Source organism: Bison bison, unplaced genomic scaffold (genome assembly GCF_000754665.1).
Source record: "Bison bison bison isolate TAMUID 2011002044 unplaced genomic scaffold, Bison_UMD1.0 scf7180017864461, whole genome shotgun sequence".
Taxonomy (NCBI): domain Eukaryota; kingdom Metazoa; phylum Chordata; class Mammalia; order Artiodactyla; family Bovidae; genus Bison; species Bison bison.
The window spans coordinates 14,866,889-14,894,663 of record NW_011495023.1 but is presented as its reverse complement, the minus strand read 5'-3'; the positions used below and the strand labels follow the sequence as shown (position 1 = coordinate 14,894,663).

Here is a 27,775-nt window from a genome sequence, read left to right as displayed (position 1 = left end):
AATCCATGGATAATAAAGGAATATTATGAATAACTTTATGCCCACAAATTTGATAACCTAGATGAAATGTATAAATTCCTTGAAAGATGCAATCTGCCAAAACTAACACAAGAAAAAAATAGACCACCTGAATAGGTCTATTTCTTTTATTAAAGAAATGGAATCAATAATTAATAATTTTCCAGAGCACCAGACCCAGATGTGTTCACTGGTCAATTCTATCAAACAATTAATGAAGAAATTATGTCAGTTTTCTATAGTCTCTTCCAAAAGAAAGAAGCTGAGTAAATAATTTCTAATTCATTCTAAGAGATCAGTATTGTCTTAATACAAAAACCAGACATATATGATAAGAAAACTATAGGTCAATATTTCTCATGAACAGAGATATAAAGATCCTCAACAAAATATTAACAGATCAAATCTAACAATGTATAAGAAAAATTATATGCCACAAAAAAGTGGGATTTATCCTAGGCATCCAAGGCTGGTTTAACATTCAAAAAATCAATTAATGTAATCTATATTCCAATATCTGTCTAGTTAAAGCTGTGGTTTTTCCAGTAGTCATGTATGGATGTGAGAGTTGGATCATAAAGCTGAGCGCCAAAGAATTGATGCTTTTGAACGTGGTGTCGGAGAAGACTCTTGAGAGTCCCTTGGACTGCAAGGAGATCCAACCAGTCAATCCTAACAGAAATCAGTCCTAAATATTCATTGAAAGGACTGATGCTGAAGCTGAAATTCCAATAGTTCGGCCACCTGATGTGAAGAACTGCCTCATTTGAAAAGACTCTGATGCTGGGAAAGATTGAAGGCGGGAGGAGAAAGGGATGACCAAGGATGAGATCACCAACTCACCAACTCAATGGACATGAGTTTGAGCAAGTTCTGGGATTTGGTGATGGACAGGGAAGCCTGTCATCCTGTAGTCCATGGGATCTCAAAGAGTCAGATATGACTGAGAAACTGAACTGAACTGACATTTCAATATCAACAGGCTAAAGAAAAATCACATGATCATATCTATAGATGCATAAAAAGAATTGACAAAATCCAACACCTATTCATGATAAAATAAAAACTCCCAGCAAATTAGGAATAGAGAGGAGCTTCCTCAAATTCATAATTAGCATCTTAAAAAGCCTGCAGCTAACATCATACTCAGTGGTAAGAAACTGAAGGCTTTCCTGCTAAGATCAGGCACAAAACAAGGATATCCCCTTCCACCTCTGTTTTTCAACATCATATTGAAGTCTTAGCAAATGCAGTAAGAGAAGAAAAGGAAATAAAAGTTACACAGATTGGGAAAAAAGAGATAAAACTCCGTTTATTTGTACTTGACACGATTGTCTATGTAGTAAAGCCAAAACAACAAAGCTCACAGAACTAATAAACGCTTATATCAAGGTTGCAGAATAGAAGGTTAATATACAAAAGTCAATTGCTTTTCTATTTACCAGGAATGAACAGGTGGATTTTGAATTAAAAACATCATTTATATTAGAACCCCAAAATGAAACTCTTAGATATAACTCTAACATAATATATAAAACATCTATTTGAGGAAAACTATAAAACTCAAAGATGTCAAGGAAAAAGAATAAATAGAGAGATATTCCATGTTTATGGATAGGAAAATTCAATATTGTCAAGATGTCAGTTCTCTACAACTTGATCTATAGATTGAATGCAATTCCTATCAAAATAAAAAACCCAGCAACTTATTTTGTGGATATTGACAATCTGATTCTAAAGCTTATATGGAGAGGCAGACGACACAGAATGTCCAACACAATCCTGAAGGAGAATAATAGAGTTGGAGAATTTGATACTACCCAGCTTCAAGACTTACAATAAAGCTATAGTAATTAAGACAGTGTGGTATTGGCAAAAGAAAAGATAAACAGATCAGTGGAACAGAGTAGAGCTCCCAGAAATAGACCCACATAAATACAGTCAACTGATCTCTGACAGATGAGCAAAAGTAATAAAGCAAAGATAGTCTTCCCAATAAATGGTGTTGGAACTATTGGACATGCACAAGCAAAAATAAAAAAGAATCTATACACAAAATTTTCATAAAAATTAAGATGAATCACAGATTTCAATGAAAAACATGAAATTATAAAACTATACACGTAAAACCCAGATGACCTTGGGTATGGTGATGCCTTTTTAGATCCACATCAAAGACATGAAAGAACTGATTGACAAGCTGAACGTCATTAAAATGAAAAACTTCTGAGTTCCCTGATGCTCAAATGGTTAGGATTCCAGGCTTTCACTGCCTTGGCCCAGGGTCAATCCCTGGTTGGGAACTGATATCCTGCAAGCCACATAGTGTGGCCAAAAAGAAAAAATTAAAACTTCTGGTCTGCAAAAGATAACATCAAGAGAATGAAAATATAAGCCAGAGACTGGGAAAAAATATTTGCAAAAGACTCACCTAATAAAAGACTGTTTAAAATATGCAAAGAACTCTTAGAACTTAATTCAATGCAAAGAAAACAAACAACCCAATATTTTAAATGAGTAAAAGAACTGAAAAGACGGCAAATAAGCACATGAAAAGATGTTCAACATCATATGGTTTTAGGGAATCTCAGATTACAATGGCAGTGAGACACGTGAGATACGTGAGATACCACTACCTACCTACTAGAATGGCCAAAATCCAAAACACTGACAACAGCAAATATTGGCAAGGATCTGGAGCAACAGGAACTCTCATTCATTGCTGGTGGGAATGCAAAATGACCCCACCACTTTGGAAAACATTTGGCAGATGTTTTGCAAAACTAAACATACTCTAGAAATTGCGCTCCTTGGTTCAGTTCAGTTCAGTTCAGTGGCTCAGTCGTGTCAGACTCTTTGTGACCCCATGAATCACAGCACGCCAGGCCTCCCTGTCCATCACCAACTCCCGGAGTTCACTCAGACTCACGTCCATCGAGTCAGTGATGCCATCCAGCCATCTCATCCTCTGTCGTCCCCTTTTCCTCCTGCCCCCAATCCCTCCCAGCATCAGAGTCTTTTACCAAGGCACTCCTTGGTATTCACCCCAAAACACTGGAAAATTATGTTAACAGAAAAACTTGCACATGGAAGTTTACAGTGGCTTTACTCATAATTTCCAAAACTTGGAAGTAACCAAGGTGTCCTTTACTAGGTAAATGGATAGATAAACTATGGTACATCCATACAACTGAATATTATTTAATGCTAAAAATCTGAGCTATCAAGACGTGGGGAAAATGCAAATGCCTATTACTAAGTGAAAGAAGCTAGTCTGAAAAGGCACCATAGTATAATAATTTCAACTATATGACATTCTGGAAAAGTCATACTATGAAAACAATAAAAAGATTAGTCATTGCCAGGAATCACCGAGGATGCACACCAAGGATTTTTAGGGCATCAAAACTATTCTGTATGATACTACAGTGAAGGAATATATGTCATCTGTCAGAATCCATAGAATGTACAACAGCAAACATTGTAAACCCTCATGTAAATAGGGACTTTGGGTGATAATGATTTATCAGTGTTGTTTCATCAGTTGTCACAAACATAACTGGTACGTGACGTTCATAGTAGGGGAAGGTACATATGTGTGGGGGTCAGATGTCATGTGGGAATTTTCTTTATTTTCTACTCAATTTTGCTAAGAACTTGTAACTGCTCTAAAGCAATGTTTTTTAATTAAAAAAAAAAGCATTTCCTAGGATTCCTAAAAATCAAAATCCAAAATCCATTTTAATTAAAAACATTATATTTTAAGCACTCCATATGGATATATATGTGACATATGGATATAGCCATATATAGTGACATATGGATATAGCCACCATTGTAGAAAATGTAGACAAAAATTTTTTTATTATCTATGCCTGGTATAAATGAAACACTCATACCTTGGCCTATAGGCTTATTGGGAGAAAAATCACAATGATTATGGATCTTTTGGTATTGATTATGAATCTAATGATATTTCTCCTGTTCCACCTAAACATTCCTGTTTTCTACAAGTAGAAAGAGTAAAAACAGGGGGGGTAAGGAAAAAAAATGAAGCATATTTTGAGTTGCTTGAAAAGCCTTTGACTGTGTGTACCACAACAAACTCTGGAAAATTCTGAAAGAGATGGGAATACCAGACCACCTGACCTGCCTCTTGAGAAATCTGTATGCAGGTCAGGAAGCAACAGTTAGAACTGGACATGGAACAATAGACTGGTTCCAAATTGGGAAAGGAGTACATCAAGGCTGTATATTGTCACCCTGCTTATTTAACTTATATGCAGAGTACATCATGAGAAACGCTGGACTGGAAGAAGCACAAGCTGGAATTGAGATTGCTGGGAGAAATATCAATAACCTCAGATATGCAGATGATACCACCCTTATAGCAGAAAGCAAAGAAGAACTAAAGAGCCTCTTGATGAAAGTGAAAGAGGAGACTGAAAAAGTTGGCTTAAAGCTCAACATTCAGATAATGAAGATCATGGCATCCGGTCCCATCACTTCATGGCAAATAGATGGGGAAACAATGGAAACAGTGAACGACTTTATTTTTGGGGGCTCCAAAATCACTGCAGATGGTGACTGCAGCCATGAAATTAAAAGACACTTGCTCCTTGGGAGAAAAGTTATGACCAACTTAGAAATCATATTAAAAAGCAGAGACATTACTTTGCAAACAAAGGTCCATCTAGTCAAAGCTATGGTTTTTCCAGTAGTTGTGTACGAGTGTGAGAGTTGGACTATAAAGAAAGCTGAACGCTGAAGAATTAATGCTTTTGAACTCTGGTGTTGGAGAAGACTCTTGAGAGTCCCTTGGACTTCAACGAGATCAAACCAGTCCATCCTAAAGGAAATCGATCCTGAATATTCATTGGAAGGACTGATGCTGAAGCTGAAACTCCAATACTTTGGCCACCTGATGTGAAAAACTGACTCATTTGAAAAGACCCTGATGCTGGGAAAGACTGAAGGCAGGAGGACAAGGGGATGACAGAGGATGAGATGGCTGGATGGCATCACTGACTCAATGGACATGAGTTTGAATAAACTCCGGGAGTTGACGATGGATAGGGAGGCCTGGCGTGCTGCATGGGGTCGCAAAGAGTCAGACACGACTGAGTGACTGAACTGAATTGATTTTGAGTTACTGAATTGTTTGGTGGCTAAGGACAAAGTAGATAGTGCCATATAGAAGTGTTTCATTTATATTCATGACAGGAAGATTTTTTCCCAAGTCTTTTCCATATTCTTATAACACTGAAACACCTAGATTTTCTTTTTCTTTTTCCAAATGATCATCACTGCTATGAAGAGCCACTGGAGTACACAGATGTTGTTTCTATGTTCTGTCATATGTTGTCAAACACATGAGAAAAAAATTAACTTTAGAATATTCACTCATCCACATATTTACAACGTTAACTTTCAGTTAGTTTTTCTCTTGACTTTTAAAGGGTCATTTGATGATTATTTATCAGTGACCTGTTGTCTAAGAAATAATTAACAAAGAGACATGTAGGAGTCCTGTTAAATAGGTAGGTAGATTTATTACAGTTAATGACACTCAAAAGTTCATCCAGTGTTTATAAAACCTAACCACTTTGTATAATTTTTTATGTCTCCAAGAAAATTTTCTGAACCTGTCATCCATGAGATCACAATTTGCTGAAAATCTGGTAAAGCAGAAAAACTGTTTGGCCTTCGCCACCCCAAGAAAGAGATGGACTGAATTTTATCTTTCTTCTCCCATGTGTTGGCTGGCCAACTTACTTGTGTTAATAAGTGTTCTACCACAGACACAATCACATAAACTTTTTGCTTTTCTTCCAGACTGTTGACAACATACATAGGCTGACTCTTTATAACAGTGATCATCTCATGCATTCAGTAAATTTAGATGAAATGTAAACGACCTACGTTATTCTTGATGAGTAAGCAAGATTGCATTGGACATTCACTATCACAGACTTTATAAAAACACCAGGGAAATTGCTCTAGTGAATTAAAAAAATCACCTGAGGATCAAATATATTATTCAGTTCTCAATAAGAATTTAGGAAAGCAAGCCAAGTATCCACTGATAGATAAATGGATAAACAAAATCTGATATACATATAATAGAATATTATTCAGCCTTAAAAAGGAAGGAAGCTCTGACAAACACTATGACATGAATGAGCCCTCAAGTTATTATGTGAAGTAAAACAAGCCAGTCACAAAAGGACAAATACTGCATGATTCTACAAATGTGGGAGAAGGCAATGGCAACCCACTCCAATACTCTTGTCTGGAAAATCCCATGGACAGAGGAGCCTGGTGGGCTGCAGTCCATGGGGTCACTACAAGTCGGACACGACTGAGCGACTTCACTTTCATGCATTGGAGAAGGAAATGGCAACCTGCTCCAGTGTTCTTGCCCGGAGAATCCCAGGGACGGGGGAGCCTGGTGGGCTGCTGTCTATGGGTTCGCACAGAGTCGGACACGACTGAAGTGACTTAACAGCAGCAGCAGCAGCTACAAATGTGAGGTACCTGTAATAGTTAAATTCATAGAGAAGAAAGTAGAATGGTGGTTACCAGGAGCTGAGGGTAGGTATATTATTGTTTAATGAGTACGCAGTTTCAGTTTGAAAAGATAAAAAATGTTCTGGAGATGGATGGTAGTTGTTGCACAACAATGAGTGTACTTAATGCTACTGAACTGTACACCTAGAAATGGTAAATTTTTTGTTATTAATAGTTTACCACAATAAACACACATGCACTCACTCACTCCAAGGTTTCAAAAACTTTGCTTTAATTCTTTAGCTCTTTGTTACAGAGTCACTAAGTCATGTCTGATTCTTTGTGACTCCATGAACTGCAGCACACCAGGCTTCCCTGTCCTTCACTATCTCCTTTATTCATTGTAATACTATCACAAGTAAGAAAATATACAATAGGAATAATTATCGAATACTAAAGATTCATTGCATTCACTTTGTATTGAGAAACATGAAATTGTGGGTTATGTTTAGATGATTCTAGGTACTGTGTTATACTGCAGTACTACAGCAGGGCTCAGTCCTGTTGACTCTTTGCGACTGCATGGACTCTAGCCCGCCAGACTCCTCTGTCCATGGTATTTCTCAGGCAAGAATATTGAAGTGGGTTGCCATTCCTTTCTCCAAGGGATCTTCCCAACTCAGAGATCAAACCCAGGTTTCCTTTGTCTCTTGCATTGCAGGCAGATTCTTTAGCCACTAAGCCATTAAGCAACTTTCAATACTGGAGTGGATTGCCATTCCCTTCTCCAGAGAATCTTCCCAACCCAGGGATCAAACTCTGGTCTCCTGTATCGCAGGCAGATTCTTTACAGTTTGAGCTACAGGGAAGTCCTGGCTAGATGGTAAAGTGTCTGTCTACAATGCAGGAGACCTAGGTTTGATCCCTGGGTCGGGAAGATTCCCTGGAGAAGGAAATGGCAACCCACTCCAGTACTCTTGCCTAGAAAATCCCATGGACAGAGGAGCCTGGTGCACGCTCCTTTATCCACAGAGTTGCAAAGAGTTGGACACGTCTGAGCGACTTCACTTTCTTTCTTTTCTTTCTGTGTTTAGATCTCAACATCCTAGAGCATAAATATTATATTATAAATATTTTTGTTTCCTCAAAATTCATATGTTGAAAGCATACCCCTGAATGTGATGACGTAAGGAGGGGGGGCCTTTAGGAGGTGATTAGGATTCAATGAGACCATGAGGACAGAGCCCACGGGAATAGAATTAGTACCTATAACACAAATCACTATGTTGGCCCAACAATATCCTGAAATTGGGAGATGTGTTCCCACTGACACAAGTACTATTTTGAATTTTTGTTGATGGTGTTCAGCTGCCAACTCATGTCCGACTCTTTGCAACCCCATGGACTATAGTACATCAGACTCTTCTGTCCTCCACTAGCTCCCGGAGTTTGCTCAAATTCATGTCCATTGAGTTGGTGATGCTAACTATCTCATCCTCTGCCACTACCTTCTCCTTTTACCTTCCATCTTCCCCAGCATCAGTGTCTTTTCCAACCAGTTAGTGCTTCACATAAGGTGGTCAAAGTACTGGATTTTCAGCTTTAGCAACAGTCCTTCCAATGAATATTCAGGGTTGATTTCCTATAAGACTGGTTTCCTTTAAGATTGGTTTGATCTCCTTGAAATCTAAGGGACTCTCAAGATTCTTCTCCATCACCACAATTTGAAAGCATCAATTCTTCGGTGCTCTTCATTATGGTTTAACTCTCATATCCACACATGACTACTGGAAAAATTATAGCTTTGACCATACGGACCTTTGTCAGCAAAGTGATGTCTCTGCTTTTTAATACACTGTCTAGTTTTGTCAAAGATATCCTTTCAGTTCAGTTCAGTCACTCAGTCATGTCCAACTCTTTGTGACCCCATGGACTGCAGCACAGGAGGCCTCCCTGTCCATCGCCAACTCACAGAGCTTACTCAAACTCATGTCCATTGCGTCAGTGATGCCATCCAACCATCTCATCCTCTGTCATCCCCTTCTCCTCCTACCTTTAATCATTTCCAGCATCAGGGTCTTTTCCAATGAGTCAGTTCTTTGCATCAGGTGGCCAAAGTATTGGAGTTTCAGCTTTAGCATCAGACCTTCCAATGAATATTCAGGACTGATTCCTTTAGGATGGACTGGTTTGATCTCCTTGCAGCCCAAGGGACTCCCAAGAATCTTCTCCAACACCACAGTTAAAAGCATGGAGCTTTGGTGCTCAGCTTTCTTTATTGTCTAACTCTCACATCCATACATGACTACTGGAAAAACCATAGCTTTGACTAGAAGGACCTTTGTTGGCAAAGTAATGTCTCTGCTTTTTAATATGCTTTCTAGGTTGGTCATAACTTTTCTTCCATGGAGGAAGCATCTTTTAATTTCATGGCTGCAGTCACCATCTGCAGCCATCAGCTTTCAGCTTTCCTTTAGGTTTTTTTAAATTAATAGCTATGTTTGTAAAACAACTGAATACAGTAGTTTTAATTTTCCTTATCAAGCAAGAAAGCAAGAGCCACAGTTCTCAGTGTGTCTGAGATCACCAAACAGGAAGCTTAAAAGGTTATTTTGAAAAATTCAGCATTAGATATTTTATTTGTTAAATATTCAAATACAATATTATAGGTTTTTACCTTCTCAATGGTATCCCAAGGGAATTCAAGAAGCCATTTGCAATAGAAGATAAGTGAAAATTTCTCTTTTGAAAACTGAGTTATAAGACAAATATCCTATCACTGTCAGACATAATTCAGAGACACAAAGATGTTACCTGCTTTTAACTTGCATTAAAAAATTCACTTATCCATTTTTTTTTGTTAGGGAAAGCGGTTGAGTTAGATAAACTCTGAATTATACAGCTCAGTAAAGACAGTCATCAGCCAGCTGTAGCATTTTCTTAAAAAAATGGGTTTCTTTAGAAGATACATATGTTTGTGTGTGCACACATGGTTTGAGAAACTATCAAGAAGAAAAGAAACATGCAGAGCAAAAAATACAAACATTTCTGGTGGTCACTTTTTAAAAATTATAAAGCTCAGCATTCATCAAAGTTTAGTCTATTAATAATTTCCTCAGTAGAAAATATCTAAGGGTAGAGTTTGACTGATTTTTACAGAAAGAGAATGTAAATCTTTCAAAACTGTTGGTAAGAATGATTCATACTTCTTGCTTTGTGAAGAAATCATTGTGAATGTTAAATTATATTCATTGTGCTGCCTAAAAAGGCTTTTCAATGCTTGTCATGGATTTAAAGGATGGCAGTTACACTCATTGATTTCAAGTACAGTATTTGTTGAAAGCAAATGTGCATATCAAGATAATTCTATGTCTTTTCAAACAAAATATCTGTTTTTTATGGATGGATATTATTTAAAGGGCATTACATCTGGCTATTGCAAACTTCAAAGTGAGAATATCTTACTAGTTTTCTGGATAAAGGACTCATCTACCAGTGCCAACTTGGTGGTGATGGATTACTGATTGAATTGCACTGGATTTATTTAAATTCCCCTGACAAAGGAAGACTCAATTAAATGCAATAAATTGGAAGATAAAGAATGGGGAGCAGGGAATAGGATCAACAACCCCAAAGCGTAGGAAGAGCTTAATATTACTGTTGTTTTTTTAGTCTCTAAGTCATGTCTAACTCTTTATAGACCCCATGGACTGTAGTCCACCAGGCTGCTCTGTCCATGGCATTTCCTAGGCAAGAATACTGGAGTGGGTTGCCATTTCCTTCTCCAGGGGATCTTCCTGACTCAGGGATCAATGCAGATCAATGCAATGCAGATAGCTTCTTTACCGATGAGCCACAGGTCACCTGATTTTTAAAAAGATGCAAAACCTAGGTAGGATGGTAGCTGTTCTGTCAGCCAATTTATGTTCTTTTTACTCAATTCACTCTCTCAAAGCTGTTATTATTCACTGAACTAAAATAACTGCAGAGAAGCCAGTGAATGTTCTTCCTCTGGATTACTAATAATCCTATTCTTTGAGTGGGTGTCATAGGTAGAGCTTATTTTTCTGTGTTTGGATACATTTTCAAAACAGAGGCTCTTAAGTTCAAGTTCAAAATAGTCTTTACCATGCTTTGCAAACAAAGAAAATTATTTGGTAATTGGAAAATGCTCCAGGCAAAAGGATGGCTGGGATATTACTTGGAGGATGTTAATTCCCAGAAGAGGGTAGATAAGCCAATTGCTCTAAGTGATTCCTCTACAATCTTGCTGTTTCCTCTCCCATTATTATGTAAGTAAAAAAGAAGTTTTAAAAAAAGATAAGAAAGAAAAAAAAAACCCCCAAAAACAAAAAAAACAGCTGTGGAGTGGAAGAGGAAGCAATTCAGAGATATACGTAGTAAGAAAGACCGGTGGAGGGAGAGGACTGGAAATAAGGTTTATTCTCAGTTAACTCAACATGATGGGGACCTGTCTGGTGATCCAGTGGTTAAGAATCCACTTTGCAATGCAGGGGATGTGGGTGTGATCCTTGGATGAGGAACTAAGCTCCCATAAACCTTGGAGCAACTAAGCCCAAGCACCACAACTAGACAACCCATATGTCACACACAGCCAGAGAGCACACATGACTCAGTGAAGACCCCAGGTACTGCAACTAAGAGCCATCACAGCTAAATAAAATAAATAAAAAGTCACCTTGATATACAGGGAGAGGGCACAGGAGTTTTGTTTTCTTTCATTTTAGCATGAATTTGGTAGGCACATCCTTCTCCTGAACCTCCTTCTCTGAGTTACATCTCCTCCACTATCAGCTTGGATGCTATTAACATATTGGATCCTGGGCAGCTGTCCAGTTATCTCCATTCTAGGGACATCTCCATCGTGATAGCCCCTTGAGATTTCTATGAGCTTATTGCTATGGAAACAGTTTTACAGGATTTAAAACCTTAGGAAATGCCTAAAGGTCTGCAACTTGTTTCAGATCCAAAATAAATCTCTCCCTGGCATAACCTACTTAATGCTCTTCAAAATGAATTAACTCATTCTTTAAATAAAAATCATATTGTTGAAAAATAAATTCTCTCTTATTCAAATCTGAAAAAAAATACTTTTGGGGCTTGTCTTTTCCTTCTGTTTGAGAGATTTTTTAATTTTAGAGAGGGTAGCTATGAGAAGTTTTCCTGAATTTTTAGTTCTGGGAATTTTCATGGAAGGAATTTTCAGTTCTCATACAGAATGAGAAGCTCCTACACAGCTGCCTCTTGTTCCCAAGAGCATCTAAACCAAGGTTAGCAGCACAGGGATATATTAGCTTCCTACTTCTACTGTCAACAGATTACCACTAACCTGTTGGTTTAAAACACAAATTTAAAACACAAATTTATCTTACAGTTCTGTAACAGCAGAAATAGAGACACAGATATAGAGAACAAATTTATGGATACCAAGGGGGAAAGGGGGTCAAGGCGAATTCAGAGATCAGGATTGACAATTACACACTATTGATACTATGTATAAAACAGGGCTTCCCAGGCACTCAGTGGTAAAGAATCTGCCTGCCAATGCAGAAGACACAGGAGACTCGGGTTCAATCTCTGGGTTGGACACAACAGAGCACATAAAATAGATAATATATAAGAACCTACTATATAGCTCAGGGAACTCTACTCAATGCTCTCTGGTGACCTGAATGGGAAGAAAATCCATGAAAGAGGGAATATATGTATATGTGTAGCTGATTCACTTTGCTGTACACAGAAACTAACACGACCTTGTAAAGCAACTATATGCCAGAAAAATCAATGTGTTTGGAACCAAGCAGATTACTGTGGTCTCCACTCCCTCCTCCCCCAAGTAAAAAGGCTCCTCCATGTTTCTCGTCTCTTGTTTGTAGAAAAGCTGATGTCTCCCAGCCCTTCCTGGGTCCCAAAAGAGCAGGTTCAAGCAATTAAGGATTAGGACAACGAAGTCACAGATTCAGTGTCTAATATACATTTCTGAGTTGTTTTACAGGTATTATAACTGCCACCAGAGGGGAAACGCCAACTGCATGATGACCAGACTGCAGCTGTGATATAAGCTGCTCCATCTTGAGCACAAATGAGTCTATGGTTAGCAGTATTCCAAGAACTGGCCTTAAGAGAATGGGATTAACACTACTGCTCATAACAATCTGTATTTTTGTGGGCATCAAAATAATTGCAGCTTGTTCTGCTCATATATGTAAATGGGCACCTAAAACTGTCAGCAAAGAGGTGCTTCAAACCCATGCCAACATCTTTCACATTAAGTCCTTGATGCCCTTACTCAGCATAAATCAGTTATAGGAGATGGCCCTTCATCCCTAATCCCATCTAAATGGAATGATATCTGACAGGGGAGACTTGTAAACAGTTCTTTGTGGAAATCACCCACAGCAGGAAACCTTCTTTCCCATCAATTTAGCAAAACTATATTGTAACTAACTTTTCAATCACGTGCCCCTGTGTTCTACTCATTTCCAGCTCAAGCACCCCTATCAGATCTTATGATCACACAATACCTTGCCTAACTCCTTGGTGCTTTCTGTAGATGAAAGAAATAGAAAAGAAGAATAAGTAATGAACAGATGACCAGATCTCTTCCCTTGTTCCCACTTCAGTAATCTCATGAACAAACTGTGTGAACACAATAGCATCTAAAGAAAGATCACCAGAAGCCGACAAGCCTGTATGCAGTGAGGGATGGTGATGACTCTGACCCCCTCAACTCAGTGATTAACTGTGTTGACTTCCTTTTTCCTTTAAAAACTTTCATGGCTAAGCAGAATCTTTGCAGATGGTGTTTGGGGGTACTGAGTCCACCATCTCCATAGATTACCAGCATTCTGATTAAAAGCAATTTTCCTTTCTACCAACAACTGTCTCTCAGGTATTGATTTTTGAGCAGCCAGACCTGAGGTTCAGTAACTTGTTGCTTAACTATTTTGGATTCTTCAGAGGAGAATCTGTCTCCTTGGCTTTTCCAGTTTCTAGAGGCTGCCTACATTCCTTGGCTCCTGGTCCCCTTCCTCCAGCCTCAAATTTAGCAACCTCATATCTCTCTGAATCTTTTTTCATCACATCTCTTTGACCACAACTGGGGAAGGCTTTCCACCTTTAAGAACTGGTGGTTAGATTTGGACCACCCAGATAATCCAGGGTAATTAAGACAAAATGTTACGTATGTTTTTTTTAAACAGTAAACCTTATTTTTTAAAAGCAAGATAGTTAACCCATGTCTAACACTGGAATATTTAGGAAATCAATCCTGAATACTTATTGAAAGGACTGAAGATGAAGTTGAAGCTCCAATATTTTGGCCACCTGATGAGAAGAGCTGATTCATTAGAAAAGACCTTGATGCTGGGAAAGATTGAAGGCAGGAGGAGACGAGGACAACAGAGGATGGAATGGTTGGATGGCCTCACCGACTCAATGGACATGAGTTTGAGCAAGCTCCCAGAGATGGTGAAAGACAGGGAAGCCTGGTGTGCTGCAGTTTATGGGGTCACAGAGAGTCGGACACGACTGAGCGACTAAACAACAACAACCCTGGCTAATTTGAATTAGTCTAACAACCTCAGATAGCACAGATGATACCACTCTAATGGCGGAAAATGAAGAGGAACTCAAGAACTTCTTGATGAAGGAGAAAGAGGACCATGAAAAAGCTGACTTGAAACTTAAACATTCAGAAAATTAAGATCATGGCATTTGGTCCCATCATTTCATGGCAAATGGGAGGGGGAAAGGTGGAAACAGTGACGAATTTTATTTTCTTGGGTACCAAAATCACTGAGGACAGTAACTAAAACCATGAAATTAGAAAGTGCTTGGTCCTTAGAAGGAAAGCTAAGACAAACCTAGGCAGCATATTAAAAAGCAGAGACATCACTTAGCCAACAAAGGTCTGTGTAGTCAAAGCTATGGTATTTTTAGTAGTCATGAATGGATGTGAGAGTTGGACCATAAAGAAGGCTAAGTGCTGAAGAATTGATGCTTTCAAGTTGTGGTGCTGAAGAAGACTCTTAAGAGTCCCTTGGACTACAAGGAGATCAAACAAGTCAATCCTATAGGAAATAAACCCTGAATATTTGTTGGAAGGACTAATGCTTAAGCTCTAATACTTTGGCCACCTGTTGCAAAGAGCCAACTCATTGGAAAAGACTCTGATGTTGGGAAAGATTGAAAGCAGAAGGAGAAGGGGATGAGATGGTTATATAGCATCACCAACTCAATGGACATGAACTTGAGCAAATTCTGGGATATGGTGGAGGACAGAGGAGTCTGGCATGCTGCAGTCCCTGGGGTCACTAAGAGTTGGATATGACTTAGTGATTGAACAACAACAACAAAAGATTTGGCTATGAATTAATAATTACAATTGTCAGGAATTTTATTTTTAAATTTTAAGAAGCTAAAATTTTCTGAAAATTACATATTTTTGGTGTAGTATCTACACATTATAAGCCAAATAACATCAAGTCTGTTTTGAATCCTTGTACATATTTTTATGTAGTTATAACTATTGTATCATTTTCATCATCATTGTTATTAATGTGCAAAATGGAAATGAGCACTTGTGCACCATCTTTATGAGAAACTCTGGGCAATCTCCCCATCTCCAGGTTCTAAACCTTAAGAACATCTGCATAGTCTCTTTTGACATGTGAGATAACATATTCACAAGCTTCCAAGATTAGGACATGTATATCTTTGGGCAGCCATTATAATTATAAAGAACAAATCTCAGGAAACCTTTGTAGCAAAGATGGGAGTACGAAAAAGACAGCAAATCAACAGATCTGGTTATAAATAAGATTTATAGAAATTAGATAAACGAGATACATGGATGCTAACACATTAATCACAGACATTGCTGATTATATCAGACATTTCTCTGTTACGTCACTTCAAAAACTCTATCAAAGCCCCACCCCTTACTTTCTATAGTCTATGCAAATAGTAAGCAGGAAAGCAGGTGTGACTGTATTGACATCAGGCAAAGGAGACTACAAGACAAGGAATTTACTAAACATAAAGAGGAATCATGGAGAAGGCAAAGGCACCCCACTCCAGTACTCTTGCCTGGAAAATCCCATGAATGGAGGAGCCTGGTAGGCTGCAGTCCATGGGGTCGCTAAGAGTCGGACACGACTGAGCGACTTCACTTTCACTTTTCACTTTCATGCATTGGAGAAAGAAATGGCAACCCACTCCAGTGTTCTTGCCTGGAGAACCCCAGGGACCGGGGAGCCTGGTGGGCTGCCGTCTATGGGGTCGCACAGAGTCAAACACGACTGAAGTGACTTAGCAGCAGCAGCAACAAAGAGGAATCATTCATCATGATAAAATTATCAGTTCAATCATGAAGACATAACAGCCCTATATATGGATGCGTCTAGTAACAGAGCTTCAAGTACATGAAACACAATTGACAGAACTAAGTAAACCCATAAATATTGGCCTGTATTCTAACTCCTTGCATAAAACAGAACTAGTGGAGAAAAAATTAATACAGAATTTGAAAATATGAATAATATCAACCAGCCTGACTTAATTGGCATTCACAGAAACCCACACCCAATAGCTGCTGCACTCATGTACTTTTTAAGTGCATATGAGACCATTTACCAGGTTAGACCATACTCTGGGCTATAAAGCAAGTCTCAAAACATTTCAAAGGGCAAAATAATACAAAGTATATCTTCTGACTAACCAAGTATTAAAATAAATTTAACTATAAGACATGTTTTTAAATTACAAATATTGAGAAATGAGACAACATACTTCCATATAACACATGGGTCAAATAAGAAAAATTATGAGATGTTTAGAATGTTTAAAAACACTTCAAAATGATCTGCACTGGAAACAGAACATATGAAAATACACAAGAGAGGACCCCTGTGGTACAGTGGCTAAGACTCCATGTTCCCAATGGAGTTGATCCCTAGTCAGGGAACTAGAACCACAGGCTGCAACTGAAGATCCCACATGCCACAACTAAGACCTGGTGAAGTCAAATAAATAAATATTTGAAATGAAATAAAGTACATGAGATTCAGCAAAGCAGTGCTTCGAGGGAAATTTACAGCTTTCAATGCTTACACTAGAAAAGAAGAAAAGATTTAAAATCAGTGATACATCACTCTACCTCATAAAGCCAGAAATTGATCAGAAAATTAAATGCAAAGTGAGGAGAAGGGAGAAATAAGAGCAGAAACAATAGGGAAAATCATGAACAATGGTATACAATCACTGCCAGCTTTTCTGTTTGTAGAATTTGTGCTTCCTGTTCCTGAAAACTCTAGCACCATCAGATAACAGAGATCCTTATTCTTGAGGAGAATACACCAGGGAACACTTCCACTGAACTTGAAGTTACGACTACCATGTGGTCACTTGAGCACCTCATGCTGACTGATCAACTAATAGAGAAAAAGTTACTGTGCTGGTGGGAGCAATTGTCAATGGTCACCACGTGGAGTCAGGGTGACTGCTACACAATGGAGGCAGCAAGGACTGTATCTAGAGACCTGAGAATTTCTTGGAGCCTCTCTTGGTGCTTCCATACCTGGTGACAATGGTGAACAGGCAACCACAGGAACTATGGCCTGACAGAAACAAAGCAGATCCCTATACAGAAACCCTGGGTGTCCCTACCAGGAAAGAAATCTGAATCAGCGGAAGAGCTGCCTGAAGGTGGGGAGAATCAAGATCAGGTGCTGGAAGAACAGAGACCATGAATATCAAATATTGCCTCAGGACTTCCCTGGTGGTCCAGTGGTTGACACTCCATGCTTTCAATGCAGGGGACGTGGGTTCAACCCCTGATTAGGGAAATAGGATCCCACACGTAGCATGTTGTCGTTTAGTTGCTAAATCGTGTCTGACTCTTTATGATCCCATGGACTGTAGCCCAACAGGCTCCTCTGTCCATGGGATTTCCTAGGCAAGAATACTGGAGTGGGTTGCTATTTCCTTCTCCAGGGGATCTTCCTGACCCTGGGATAGAACCCTTGACTCCTGCATTGGCAGGCAGATTCTTTACCTCAACACTGAGCCAATAAGGAAGCCCCCACATGCCATGTGGCATAGCCTGAAAATAAAATAAATAAATGAAATGATTTTTTAAAAAGTTAAAAAAAAACACAAAACTTCCTCAAGACCATTAGGGTTTAGAGACTGCTTCCACTGACTATCTTGGGTTAACTCTTTATGGAGTTTTTGACTGGCTACCACCATGCAGGGGCTTTGGCGTAGGTGTAACTTTAAAGTCAAGGAGACCAAAACATATTTGGGGGGCAGAGAGGGTCAACTGCTAATGGCCAGCACATGTGTGCTATTTTATATTCTTTCAGCCCATCTCTCACCCCAGCTACTGCTGCAGAGACCAGTTCCAAGAGGGCATTAACTATCCTGCACCGAGCCTTGCTTCAGGTCCATGCTACATTCTTCCTTCTGTTGCCATCCATGTGATGGCATGGAACTGCCAGTAAACGCCCTTGGCACTCAGGCATCCATAACCTGAAGTGTGTGTGGAGGGGTTACTTACGGGACAGATGAACCACAGGGACAGAAGCACCCTCAGAAGGTCTTGTGCGGAGGGTGCCATGTGGCAGCGTTGAACTTAATAAAAACCTATTGTCTTACTGACTTTTTATCCTTCTCTGTTTCACTCCACCTGTCCTTCCCTCCTGCTTCCTGAGATCACCTCCCTAGTGAATTGAGGCCTTCACAGAGGCCTTTGTCTTAGACTCTGCTTGGGGAAACCCACATGGATCTTTCTAACAGAGAATGAATTTCCTCTGGCCACCCAGAGCTGCATTCATTCTTAATTTCCTTTAGAAACCATTCAGTGTCACTGGAAGTTGGTGTGCTTGGATAAAGCAATACCACTTTGGAGAATTTTAGGCTGGCTGACTGCCCTGGTGAAGACTTTCTGCTTTGTTGGCATCACTGCCAACAAATGGCCCAATTTTTTGAGTTCTTTTCTTTTTAGGAGTTTGAAATAACACAGCTGATTACTTTGAAACAAATAAGCAAGGCAAAAATATAGCTAATCTTTTCACATTAACCCTGCTCAGAAGGTGCCTGGTACATTTCCAAGGTTTGGTAAATAGCCAGGGTATGAAAGTATTCCTCCTTACCCTTTAGTTACTGTCATTTATTTTCTTTGCTGTTGTACAGTCTTGAAACCTTGTTTTCTTCCCTTGAAATGACAAGATTATTTTCTTTGGCACAGCCCCAGAGTACGACAACGGTTAAACTTGCCGCTATGTGAAAGGGCTGTATTTGTTTAGAAGTTACTCAAAAGGCCGTGAGAGCAGGCGACCTGGATTATAGCAAGTAGCCCCAGGAAACTCAGAGTATTTTCTTTCCTGTCTTTTTGCCAGGATGCTAGTTTTTCTTTGGCCAATAGTAATTTGCAATAAGGTCAGGATTTCTTCTAGTTGGAATTTCATAGGATGTCAACCACACTGTTTTCTTACAAGCAATTCTTTATCCTTACAAGACTGGGAGGAAAAACTTTGAGGGGAAAAGGATGTATTTAGCTTCGGGCTCAAATGGTTCCTGATAATCTTCTCAGGTCAATTTTGGGAGACAAAGAGAAAAGACTGACTTCATACATACACATCCATCATACTTGAAGAGAGATTCAGACCATATTAAGATACAAAATCAACTTTAAGTAATATAGAAATTGCTCCTTGATGAACTCAAAAAGAGGAAAGGAATTAGAAATACAAAGCTGAAAATCAGGAGGCTTGAGAATGAACTTAAAGATGGATCTGCAGACATTTTAAACAGAAAGCAAGTCACAACATTCAGTGATTAGTGGCCATGTGTTTTCTAAGTCACACAAGGCTAGACATCCAGATTCCTTGAACTGGGAGAATGGAACAATTTGATAACATTGATTGCAGGTTGGGGATTGGGGTTCAGAAAAGATGGATAGAATCCGCTATAGTACTTATGACTATCTTCACTATATGAGTAGGAAATTTCCTGAGTATCACAGATAATATGTAGGAACATTCCCAAACACGGAAGTACATTTTGGTGTTTACCTTACTTTTTGAATCTCATAAAAATTAAGAAAAAATATCAAAGAGTCAGAAGCATTTAAGTGGTTTGTTTGTTTTTTTGTGAGAAATGGAATGTTTCCTGCCATATCAGTAAACAAAGGATGTCACACCTTCATCAGTGATTGCCGCCCTCCAATGTGAGCTGGTGAGCCCTGAGAGAACTCAGGAAGGAAAGAATATCTGCATCTAGCAGCCGTCAGACTGCAGCCACTCCCTACAGTGAGCCCTGAGGGAACTCAGGGTGTGAAAGCACAGGATACTGGCTCCCGATAGCTGAGGTGCTTATCAAAGGAATGATTTCATTGAGCCCAGATTCTTTCATCTTCCCATGCACAGAAAAATGCTGAATTCTTTTTGAAAGGGTAAAATAATCATGTATGAAACGAGATGCCAGTCCAGGTTCGATGCACGATACTGGATGCTTGGGGCTAGTGCACTGGGACGACCCAGAGGGATGGTATGGGGAGAGAGGAGGGAGGAGGGTTCAGGATGGGGAACACATGTATACCTGTGGCAGATTCATTTTGATATTTGGCAAAACTAATACAATTATGTAAAGTTTAAAAATAAAATAAAATTAAAAAAAAAAAAAGAAAGGAGGAATACTTCCATATCCTTAACTTGAGATATCTGGTTTCAATTTACAAAAATCTTTGGATGTTCAGACTACCTGCCCTTTGTTGCAAAACTTCTCTATAAGCTGACCCCTCCCTTCACCTCCTTGGAGCAGCTCTCTTAGGCTTACTTGAGATGCTGTCTCCCAGGCTTGAAGTCCTAAAAATTCCCACCGATGAAAACGTAACTTTTAGCTTTCAGGTTGTGAATATTTTTTAAGTCCACATTTATTTTGGCCATGCCATGCTGCATGCAGAATGCAGGATCTTAGTTCTCCAACCAGAGGTCAAACCCAACCTTCCCCACCCCTGCCCTGCAGGGAAGCATGAAGTCCTACCACTGGACCACCAGGGAAGTCCCTACAGTGGGGTTGAAGATGATAGTTTACCTTGATGAGTCCCCTTCTTGAATTCTGCTTATAGAATGCACTGTTCTGGTCATATCAGTCCAGTTTCTGCCCTCCAGACTTTTTTTCCTTATGAAATATTCTTTTTACTTACTTCCAGGACAATTGTTGGATTCACTAGTCAATCCCAATGGTCCTATTCTAAACATGACCTTCAAGATTGTTTATTTTACTTTTCAGCTCCAGGATATGTGTAATCACATATTTTATTTCTGATCAGATTGGCTTTCTATTGATTTTAAGCCTTAAATATTTCTTTTGTTAGTTTATGCTTTATTTGCCTTATTCTCACCCATGAGACAGGATAATCATTATGACTCTCAAGACATGTAAGTTGTAAGCAAGTCTAATAGAAGGTGACCTTAAAAAACAGGTTTATCTTGTAGAGATTAGAATTTTAGAGGCAAGAATGTGAAATTTCCCAGGTTCAATTCCTTCATAAGATTACAGAGGATGAAAAATGATGATTGAATTAAACATTGGTGTCAGCAAGAACTTCTTCAGGAAAAATGTATTGCAAATTTAGAGATGCAATACATAATAATCTTTCTCATTTCACCAGCATGATAGTGCTTTAGCAATTAAAACTTCAATCATTTTTTAAAAAATAGGGTTGTTTCATTAAGCCAAACAGTTCTTTAACTTAATGACAAAGTCAGCTGAAATATTGGGTTGGCCAAGATGTCGGTACGGGAAAACCCAAACAAACTTTTTTTAGCCAACCCAATATTTGCTAATGTATAAACAAAATGGCTGGGTATTTAAAAAAACTTTTTGTTCTTTAGTTGGAAGTTTAGGCATCTTCTACAGATGCAAAGCTGGAGCAGAATGAACTGATGTTGCCTTTTGGAGAATTAGAAAGGTTTCATTCATTCCACTTAAATTGACTTAAAGAATGTCAGTATTTTCTGAATCTCAAATTATATTTCTTCTGCCTGCTTACTTTTTTTGGTTTACACAGAATACTTTTTTAGTCCTTTATGTTGTTATCTATAGTCTTCTTCTATAAGGATCAAGTTTCACCCTTGATCCTTCCATTTTGTCTTTTTCTCTGTTTTACATTTTTAGTGTTTTGAAAAACAAAACAGAAAAACCACAAACCTTACCATTTCCACCAAGGATAAATATAAGAACATCCCGGCAGTAACTGTTAAGATCCAGTTTTGAATACATGGATCCGTTGATACTGAGAGGCCAATATATAGTCCTATGAAGGCAGTTAAAGCACTTATAAAATTCATCAGGATGGCAATCTTAACCGGAAGTCCAGAGCTTAGAAGCACAGCAAAGTCTCCTGAAATTTAAGAGAAAAGAAAACAGAATTATCATTTAACTGATGATGCCTTTGTTCGAGTCCTGTGCTATTTTATTATGAAACCTGTTTTAAATTTCAGCAATTGGGGTTGATTTTATAAGTAAAATTGAATGGTTAAAAAAACACTTTCCTATATTTCTTAAGAATTTATAGCACAACTCTTTATACTTTAGGAAGCTGCATTTCAAAAGTTCTATTCCTTTTACTGTTCCAGGAGGTAGTATATACAGAGAGAAGTGTGACATACTCTTTACTTCCTAATGTCCTAAGACATTTTCAACTTAGACAAATGCAAAATAAAGGACTTGCTACCCTGGGATTTCTAAATCTTTTTAGCTGGAAACTTGCCAGGCAAAATCCCAAGGTAGTAAACATTATGTGGGTTTTTCTTTTTCTTTTAACTTATGCAGGACCTTTTGTGGGGAAAGAGAAAATGATGACTTAATAGGAGATTTTTAAATTATTGCAAAAATTGGTTAGGAAAACACATTTTTCCTTTAGAAAATGTTTTACTGCCTCAGTGACTAGAGAAAAATGACCTTATTCTCTCCACACTTTTCCTCCAAAAGAAGGATGATCTTTTAATCTGAGAGGCTCTATTTCTTAGTTTTGGGGAATTAAGAAGAAGATGAAATTCAATAAAGACACATAATGAATAAAAATATTAAAAAGAATGTATATATGTGTATAGTTGAGTCACTGTGCTGTACAGCGGAAATGAACACAATATTATAAATCAACTGTACTTCAATAATTAAAAAAATAAGAGGCAGCCTGGGAACTCAGTTTTCCTAGTTCTATTGCATAATTAATCTTATGAACAGCTCTTAAGACATCCTTGTTGGCCTATCACAGACTGTCACCCGCCTCTATTGGTTTTTATCACAGTAGTCAAAACAAGACCAGACATGGCTCCCAGACCATAAGTTTTGATGGATTCAGGAAGGACCTTGGATAAACTCCTTAGAGAGGAATAGTCAGTGATGATCAGTGACAGGACTTTGGGCAACAGACACAGAACCCAAGAGGTCAGGGGTGGCCCAAGTGGACAATATAAACATGAAAGTGAGATGAGAAAGTGACTACCAAGAAGAGCCCTCTCTCAAGGGCACACGTGTATCTGGAACCAGGCTCTCCTCTTTCTGGACCTCTTTCAGAAATGTCTACTCCATCTCTTCTTGGTTTCTGGGAGGCAGGATTTTAATTACACGGGTTATTAAGATTATCCAGAAAGAGAGTCTTTTGTGCATCTGCTACCACATGCCTGTCATTTCAATGTTACGCTTGGCTTTAGACATTTTGTATAAATCAGGTTGATGAAACCATGGTTTGGCTTTCATTTAAATGTTATTTTATCTCATTGGCCTGTTTGCTAACATAATGGATCCAATTCCCCTCTTAATGTTTTCCCCACATTTCATATGCAAATTTGGAAGTTTTTGCTGATACTCTTCAAAAGGAGGTTTCTCTGAAAGTCTCTCTGCTATAGAGAATTCTCCAGAATCCAAAAAGAGTCACTTCTGGCTCCAAGAAATATAAAGGAGCTTAATTGAATTCTATCTCGAGGTACAGGAATTTTCTTCCTTCTTCTCTGCTTTTGATGGTTTAAATAAATTATGAATGGAAAGTATTCATCTTTCAATTATGTGTTGGAAAAAGAAGGCTAGTAAATCATGGCAGGAAATATATTAGGATTTTCTCAACAAGGAGGCAGTGATTCTACTCTGACTTACCCATTTCATGGGGAATTTCATGACACAAGATAGCAATGGTCGTGGTCACTCCCGCCTCGGATGAAGATGAGAAGGCTGCTCCTATTACTAGGCCATCTGCAAAATTATGCAGGCTGTCCCCAACCAGAATCATTATTGCTAGCAAGCTAATGGTTTTGCCTAAAGAACAAAATAAAGGTGTGAGAAGTATTAACAGAGCACAACACAGTTCATGAAATCCTTCAATTACAACCAATTTTCCCTTCCATCCTTGACATTCTTAAATCGCATCAGATTAAGTAACTCTACTTTGTTTCAGCTTTCAAAATAAGTCAGGACTAGAGATGCAATATGGCACTCTTGCAGGTATGGTCGCTGCTTTTCTAATGCATTCAAGTAATTAGGAAATAAACTATATTTGCTCTTCTATCTTCCTACTCAGGTGTGCCAAAAGAAGAAAATAAAAGTAATACTGCGATAACTTTTCAAAATACGTTCAATGACCTTTCCACATAAATCTTTTGTAAAGCATTTTTAAATAATTTAAGACCTTCTGGGCAGAATGTCGTTAAAATAGAGTCTATTTTCCAAAACTGGCCCCTGAATCAGACTGTTCCTCGTGTCAATCTGCTGGAGTCAACTGTTAACCTCATGCCCCTCTGTGATCATCCCCCTTTCTGGTTGGTGCTAAGAACCCCCCACTGCCCCTTCACTCCCTAAATGTGACTGTGATAGAACCGCTGCCAACACTTGTGATTCCAAAGTTAGCTTTAGAATGTTTTGTCTTTCAGAAAAATAATTCAGCACTAGATCACTCCAGTACTCTTGCCTGGAAAATCTCATGGACAGAGGAGCCTGGTAGGCTGCAGTCCATAGGGTCGCTAAGAGTCAGACCTGACTGAGCGACTTCACTTTCACTTTTCACTTTCATGCATTGGAGAAGGAAATGGCAACCCACTCCAGTGTTCTTGCCTGGAGAATCCCAGGGACGGGGGAGCCTGGTGGGCTGCCGTCTATGGGGTCGCACAGAGTCGGACACGACTGAAGCGACTTAGCAGCAGTAGACCAACTAGATGCCCAATAAAGTAGAGAGAAGCTGTCTTCTTGGGATTCTATTATATAGTATACATTATCTGATTAAGGAGACAGCCAAAGAAATAAACTGGACCATATGGGTTTAATTAATGAAATAATTAGATCATTAATTGGGCTCAAGTTTTTAACAGACAGAATTTCTGCTTTCAAAAACCTGAAATTGTATATTACTATTTGGGGTGGAAGCATTAACAAGTACAAAAAGTACTTCAGGGATAAATACATATCATGACAGTGAACTACCTAGGTATACTACTTGATAAGAAGAGTCATTAAAATCAACTGCTGTAGTCTAAAAATTAATTAGTCAGTTGATATAAATTGTGTGACAGGTTTGAGGGGTTGCTATTGTTACTATTAGAACCGCACACAATATTCTAACAATTGGACACCCATAAAAATAGGAAGAGATCATCTCATTTCTGTTATTGGATCTGAGGTGGTGGAGCGACTATATTATAATATGATTTGTTATTTTATTGGGGGAATATGATGTAACATTTCATAGCCCACACTGTGAAAAAAAGAACTTCAGTAAACAGCATACTAGCCCAGACAACTGGCCAGGAGGTAAGTGCACTGACTGTGTTGTAAAGACATCCCAAGTATTTCACTTTTCAAAATCATTCTTTATTTAGAATCATCTCTGTGAGACTCAGTTCTATCGTTCTTGTGGTTTCATAATCCATTTTCTTCCTTAGTAAAAACGAGAAGATTTTAGGCAAAGGTCAGAAAAATACAGAATAAATATCAAATTACTGAATTAGAGAGAGTTCTTATTGGCATTGCCTGGAAGCTCTCTGAACCTAATAATGCAGACAGGTCACTTGAGCTGTTCCTGCCAATATTCAGAAGTAAAGCTTTTCTTTGTGGAAAAAAAAAAGAAAATCAATCGAAAGTAGTGCATTTGACAATGTTGTAGCATACAAATAAATTGTGATTCCCAGTTTCTGTGCGTATGCCTACATACAGTTTTGATATTAATAGCATATAGTCAGATGGAAAAATCTTTACCCAATTTATACTCTGCCAAGAAACAGTCCAACCTATTTTTGTAGCCTATTATTTTATTATCACTGATGTGGGGTTATAAATGTCAGATCATGACCATGTAACAAGCTACAGGCAAATATACATATTTGCATATAAGCTATAAGGAACACAATGTACATACTGGTTAAGACAATTGCAACATTATTCAATGGAAGATAAGACAAGCATGCATTGACAAGTCAATGTACTCACTATAGAACTATTGATAATATTCAATATTTTCCCTTTCCTAGGAATCTGGCAGTCATACTGAGTTCCACATTTCTGACTTATCAGAGGTTTTCCATGGTGATACATGGATTGGATATGGTATCATGTTGCTTTTTGTTTATTTAAATCAGACTGTGGATAGACCTTCACATCCTGAGCTCTACCAATGAGGTAATAAAAAACAAGGAATCAAATATTTGAAGTTAATTCAATATGTCCCTGGCAAAAATGGCGGTTGGGTAATCAAATTTGGATTTGTTCACTGTTCATTCTGTATGCCAAGCTTCATATCTGAAGTGGAAAGATATGAGGCCTACAAAACATTTGAATAAGACCGTCATTATTCCCTGAGCTAGCAACCAGTCTCTGCTCCTAATTTGACTAGGTGTGGCCTTTCCTCTTCCTTTTTTCCAAAAACAAATACAAAGAAATGTCTCTAATATAACTTCTAAGTGCCAGGCATTCTAAAATTTCTCCTGGAGCTAAAGATTCGGGAGTTAAAAATATCACTAGAAGTGTCCTGAAAATAGAATTGGAAGGACTATGTAGTTATATATTTTGAATCACAGAAAGAACCTACAGGATTTAAAACATCAAACACATTCCAAATAGTGATTGTTACCATCATGTTCATTGCTCTTAGCATTTAAATCCTCAAACACATTGCAAACTAGGGATAAAGACCATTTCTAATTTTATTTCCTGGTGCATAGACAGTGCCTAAAACATCCATTTCTTGGATGGATGGATGAACGAATGAATGAATTTGAAAAAAATATAGGAATGCATGCCTGAAAGAATGATCACAAGGAAATTGTTGGTGCATTAGCATTCCTTAGTTCCTCAATGCTGTAGTCCTGGTCAGTGACTTACCCTCTCTAACGAGGGGTCTTTTCATTTGTATAAAATGAATATCAATTATTACTTCAGTAAAGTGTACGAGGATTAAATGAGATAATCCATGTCATGTGTTCAGCATTGTGCCTGGCATATAAGGACTCAATAAATAGCTTTCTTTCTTATTAGGTAACTTACTCTGGTAGAATGGGAGTAACTCACCATGACTATTTAACATTAAAATATTGAGAAGTATGTTTATAAAAGGGTAATATCAGAGAGAAAAATGGGGCAACTGATAAAAACCAACATGGATCTTTTAAAAAAAGAGTTTTAAGAATTATTCAGAAGCATGAGCAAAAGGGAAACAAGTCCTATCCACAACTGGTAAATCAAATTCAGAAACAGGGGCATTCCTAGAAAGAAAAAGATTGGATGTAAATTATACAAACAAGTGAATTTTACCATAAGTTGTGAATAATGAACTGGCACTGATTTGAACTTCAACGTGCTAATAACTTCCCTGGTGGCTCAGACGGTAAAGCGTCTGTCTACAATGCGGGAGACCCGGGTTCGATCCCTGGGTTGGGAAGATCCCCTGGAGAAGGAAATGGCAATCCACTTCAGAACTATTGCCTGGAAAATCCCATAGACAGAGGAGCCTTGTAAGCTACAGTCCATGGGGTTGCAAAGAGTTGGACATGACTGAGTGACTTCACTATTCACTATGCTAATAACAGTATCATAAAGGAGATAAGACATTTGTGATGAATTATCAGTAGACTGTTATAGAAGACAAAAAACCAATCCTGATGCAGAACTTCATGGGAAGTGAAAGGTTCAAATCACCGCATAAGCAGGATTTTAAAGGGGCCTTGATAACCACATA

General features: G+C 38.4%; 1 protein-coding gene across 1 annotated transcript in view; it reads right to left on the bottom strand.

The window, feature by feature from the left end:
- Positions 1 to 27,775, bottom strand: part of SLC39A12 (solute carrier family 39 (zinc transporter), member 12) — an 82,484-nt gene that overhangs the window by 5,484 nt on the left and 49,225 nt on the right. Inside the window, exons 9-10 of the mRNA XM_010859990.1 lie at positions 23,713 to 23,871; positions 21,771 to 21,958 (exon numbers count right to left, since the gene is read on the bottom strand). Coding sequence (XP_010858292.1) covers positions 21,771 to 21,958; positions 23,713 to 23,871 — 347 coding nt within the window. The remainder of the gene's footprint in view (positions 1 to 21,770; positions 21,959 to 23,712; positions 23,872 to 27,775) is intronic.